At 38.4% G+C, this 4,770-nt stretch overlaps 1 protein-coding gene across 1 annotated transcript in view; it reads right to left on the bottom strand.

Annotated features, from left to right (window-relative positions):
* LOC142338207 (UDP-glucuronosyltransferase 2B33-like) overlaps positions 1 to 3,152 on the bottom strand; it is a 21,332-nt gene extending 18,180 nt beyond the window's left edge. The window contains exons 1-2 of the mRNA XM_075387853.1: positions 2,997 to 3,152; positions 370 to 573 (exon numbers count right to left, since the gene is read on the bottom strand). Of these exons, the coding sequence (XP_075243968.1) occupies positions 370 to 573; positions 2,997 to 3,142 (350 nt within the window). The 5' untranslated portion in view covers positions 3,143 to 3,152. The remainder of the gene's footprint in view (positions 1 to 369; positions 574 to 2,996) is intronic.
* Between the last annotated feature and the right edge of the window lie 1,618 nt (positions 3,153 to 4,770).

Raw genomic sequence — 4,770 nt, forward strand, 5'->3', positions numbered from 1 at the left:
AAAAAGCGACCCATTTTCCTTTTATAAGCAGAGCACTAAACAGGCGAGCCCAATATAGACTAAAACATATTTTTTCGGATCTTCAAATTTCAAATTTCAATCAATAACCCCCCCCCCCCCCCCCACTTCTCTCCCCCTCACTCCCCCCACTTCTCTCCCCCTCACTCCCCCCACATCTCTCCCCCCCCCCCCCCCCCCACTCCCCCCCCCCCCCGTTGCAACATAAATATTTACGTCATGTACGTAACTTATATTAACGAATATGCACCCACTAAGCTGGAGGGGGGGGGGGGGAGGGGGTTGGGTCGAGTGCACAATGGAAAAAGATCCATACTTAGTTCGATTTTAGTTGGAAAAGAAAATGGGTGCCTAGTTTCTGGAATGTAAATCAAACTCATGAATGATTCCGGATCAGATTCCAGTGTGATGAGTAAGGGTCCCACATAGTGGGTAACCACTGGGATGTTATGGACCTCAGCTGCTAAATGGGCTCCAATAATCAAGTAGTCCGTAACAATGACGTCATAGTTTGAGTTCTTCTCAAGGTACTCGTGAGTTTTCTCAAATGCCACCCTAAAATACAAATTTTAGAATAACAATATTTTTTAAAGAAAAATGCTGATATTTTTGGCAGACCGGAAAAGCCTATTTGATATAAACTTTTGCAAAAATCATGGATCTATTCTATCCCCCCAGTGTTTTTCTATGAAGCCAAAATTCTAATTGTTTGTTGTTCTATAGCCCGTTACTATGTATAGAGTTATATGCCCACTACGCTGGGTTCAGACGCCTACCCAGGTTGAGGTCCCACACGGAAAGTTGATATGTCCCGACCCAGATGAACGGAGGACGGGGTTGTCGTGCGTTCAAATTTACATAGTCTAGAAAACAAACATGAAAGTCTGATCATGAGCGCACGAAGGTCTGAACATAGGCACTTTCCGTCTGGGACGGTCTGGACATAGGCACATTCCGTCTGGGACCTCAATCTGGGACAAGAGAACTACCCAAAACTTTTGGCAAACTCAACATTCAAAATCCGATGATGACGTTTATCCAATGACATTGCAAACTGAAGTTTTGCGACAACTTCAGACCGATTTTTTGAGCATAATCGCTGAAACTCAAATCACTTGTCAATTTATGCTTTAAAAATTCGCCATAATTCAATAACGTTGTCAGCAAACGTCTTTTTCATTAAAGCCTGAAGTGATTGGCTGAATTTCAACATTTTGCATCCAATTTTAGACATAGCCGTATTTTAATAAGATGACCAGTGTTGAGACATCAACATTAAAAAGATTAAGAAACTCTATTTAGTGGGTTAACTTTGATAACAAAAATTTGCCGTCCAGGTACCCGAGTAAAGGTTGTGAAGATTTCGTCACACATGCCAAGCAAAATAGCGTCTATGAGTTGACAAAAACTCATTGCATGGGTCACACAATTTTTTCGTGCCTAAGTTTTGCATATTTAAAAGACTTTATACTTTGATTTTGCTGATGCTGAAGCAGATACGCAGCATCGATGAATGGCATATTAGGAGTCTGATTTAAAAGTTAGCTTGATAGTTGCTCTAAGGAGAAGCCAGCTTCCCAGAGGAAGATATTTGACAATGGTTGAGTGAAATAGGTGGGATAATTGTAACGGACGCATTACTATTAGTCATGAAAAAAAGTTCACAGCATTTTCCAGGCATTTTGATTCGTAAACCGAGAAAAGTACACTTCAATTGAAAAATGGTAGTTTTTTTATCTTTACAACTTATGAATTAAAAAAATCAGCAGACTGCTTTATATGCAATATTAAACTTCAGAAGTAGACATAAAAATCTTATAATAAAAATGTTATAAGCTTTCCGTCATAAACTTTCGACTAAAAAACGAGAACAGTTTCTCAGAAACTTTTTAAGAGGCCAATTGGACCTGCCATTAGTACGCTTTGATCTGAATTGTTCTTTTCTGTAATTATCGTAGAAAAAAGCAAACAATCGGAATTTTTCGGACTTTAAGAAACAACCATTAGCTTGGTTCTGCTGTTTGCCCATCAGAAACACGTAATTGCTCCGAGTATTATGGATATGGATAGTTTATATGGACAAATAAACTCTATATGTTAAAAATAGATGACGCCGTTTGCATAATTACCTAGTTAAATTAGCATCATCGGCAAAATTTTAATTCAAGAACACTCAAAGGACCCACAAGTAAAATTAGACTTCTCTGGATTCAACGGTGATTGTTCAGCAGTTCTTAAGTGTGTTAGTCCGGCAAATTTCAACAAAGTGGACTTAAAAAATAAATTTTGCGCCCTTTTGGATGAAAAAACCTGAATTTTGAAAAATTTAGCAAAATTTTAGTTAAGAAATTGGATCAAACTGTTCATCAGCACTCTTATGTTTATTGAGGTACCCAACAACACTATTGCTACCAATTTTAACGTCCAAATTTCAACTCGCGAAAAATACGGAAAATGTGAATAATAACAACGAAAAACAATCAAATGTTTACAAAAATTTAAACCTCGATGACTCGGTTGAAAAAACGAAATTCAAAAAATCTTTTAGTTATATTTTCTAGGCTGCACGGGCTTTCTAACGATACCACTCACAACAGCGATGAATATATCGACAGGCCGAAATTGACTGAACAAAAAAACCCATTTGAGTATATAGTTCCTCCCCCACTAAAGTGGAACGGAACAAAGAATTGAGTTGGCAGTTTGCGCAAATGTCGCGGACTTGATTTGCACCTAATCTGCAAATGTCCCGGACTTGATTTGCACCTAATCTGCAAATGTCGCGGACTTGATTTGTACTTAATCTGCAAATGTCGCGGACCTAATCTTACATCGTTTTACACCCAATAGACAATTACCTCCCTACTCTTACATCAGCAAGGGGGTAATCAGGGGGGGGGGGGGGGTTTAATTTTGACACAGGTTTCATTGGATGGTTCTTGAACCGATTGTCAAATTATGAACAAATGTTGTCCTACCGGGTGCCGTTGTCAGCGAATGCTTCCTTAACTTGATACAACCCCTGGATGAAATTGTCCACTTTCACTCCCTCCAGCGTGTACATTATTGCTTCAGAACAACTAGAGGCATTTTTGAACATGCTCGCAACTATAGTTTGCAACATAGTCTTTCCAAGTTTGTGTCGTCTATAACTGTGAATGAATATCAAAAATCATGAATATATATTATGTAAAAAAGTAACAGTTCAAAAATAATTAGGCAGCAATAATATGAATAAAAGTTGATGCAGCTTAGCAAGACATGCAAGATCTTATATTGAATCGCTTAAAAAACTTGATCACCTCCCAGGCTGAGGTGCCGGACGGAAGCAAGTATGTCCAGACCGTCCCAGACGGAAAGTAACTATGTCCAGACTTTCGTGCGTTCGCCAGACTTTCGTGCGTTCATGTCCAGACTTTCGTGCGTTCACCAGACTTTCGTGCGTTCACCAGACTTTCGTGCGTTCATGTTGTAGTATTACGAGACCCGTTACAAATGAACGGATAATTAATCCCGCATTAGAGCGAACGTATTTAGGCGCTAATTAACCATTCTTTCGCCGCGCGCTAAACGAACTAACGCTTGTTAAGACTACCAGTACACGAGTATTTAAACAACTCAGTTCGACTTATTTAAATAACACAACCTTAGGCCTGGATCTCCTCGCTTATATCCAGGATAGAAAATGTACGTTGTTGAACGTAGGCGGCCTGTAAAACCACAGTTTCTTTTGATTTAAATTACTTCTGCTTTTGACAGTTGCAATGCAGATCTTTCCCCCCAAGTTCAATAAAGATGAAGCAGATTGCTTCAGGGGAAAAGACAATAGAGTCTCATAAAAAGCCCCCAAGAAAACCATAATTGTTGCGGTTTTAGAAGAGGGGAAAAGCAGAAAACAGGCGCCTACGAAATCAATAATTGATGCTCTCAGCTTTTTAGATTTTTATTATTTTTTGGAGTTTCAATAATTTTTCCGTGAGATAAAAAAGAGTTAATTCTCTTGCCTTCTCGGCCAATAGGAAAATTAAGAAGCACCTCACTATGAACGTGAGTTTGTGATTCGCTCCCTATCGGCCCAAACGGAGCTGAGAGGAATTAATTGTTTCTCTCAGCGAAGTGGGACGGAATAAAATTAGAGAGACAGAAATCACTCCCAGAAGCAAGCAGCAGACAACTGCTTTCATTTTTCTCAAAATTTAACTTCACTTTAACAATAAAATAGTCCAACAAAATTGTTTAATAACTTAGACAAATAATTCCAGATTTAATTTTATAACTTTCTTTTTCGACAAATAACATAATCGAAGAAACACCCAAGTGAAAGATCGCCCAGCAGCTCACCTCCATTTCACCACTACACAACTGGTAATTAGTAAGCTGTAATTTTTTATTTACTCCTTTATAAATTGAATACTTTCAGCCCCCCAACTATTTTAAATTGAGACTTATAGCACAGACAGGTCTTAGGCATATATCTTTGCCTTCGATTTGTTATATCTTCTGTCAAATTTGACTGGCATACATAAAGAGATCCCGTATTGTGTGATCTCTAAGAGCCCAGCCAAATTTGATAACTGGTGCGCCCAGAGGAAAGAATCACGCCTGAATTTTTGTTTTTCTATCCGATCGGATTAAAATAGTAAAATAACCACTACCACAGAAGTGAAAGCACACTAATAGCCAAACAAATAGAGTAATTTATATCAAATTTACGACCAAAATACAGTAAATTTATATTAAAATAGTAACAGG

Source organism: Convolutriloba macropyga, chromosome 4 (assembly GCF_964194025.1).
Source record: "Convolutriloba macropyga chromosome 4, txConMacr16.3, whole genome shotgun sequence".
NCBI lineage: Eukaryota > Metazoa > Xenacoelomorpha > Acoela > Convolutidae > Convolutriloba > Convolutriloba macropyga.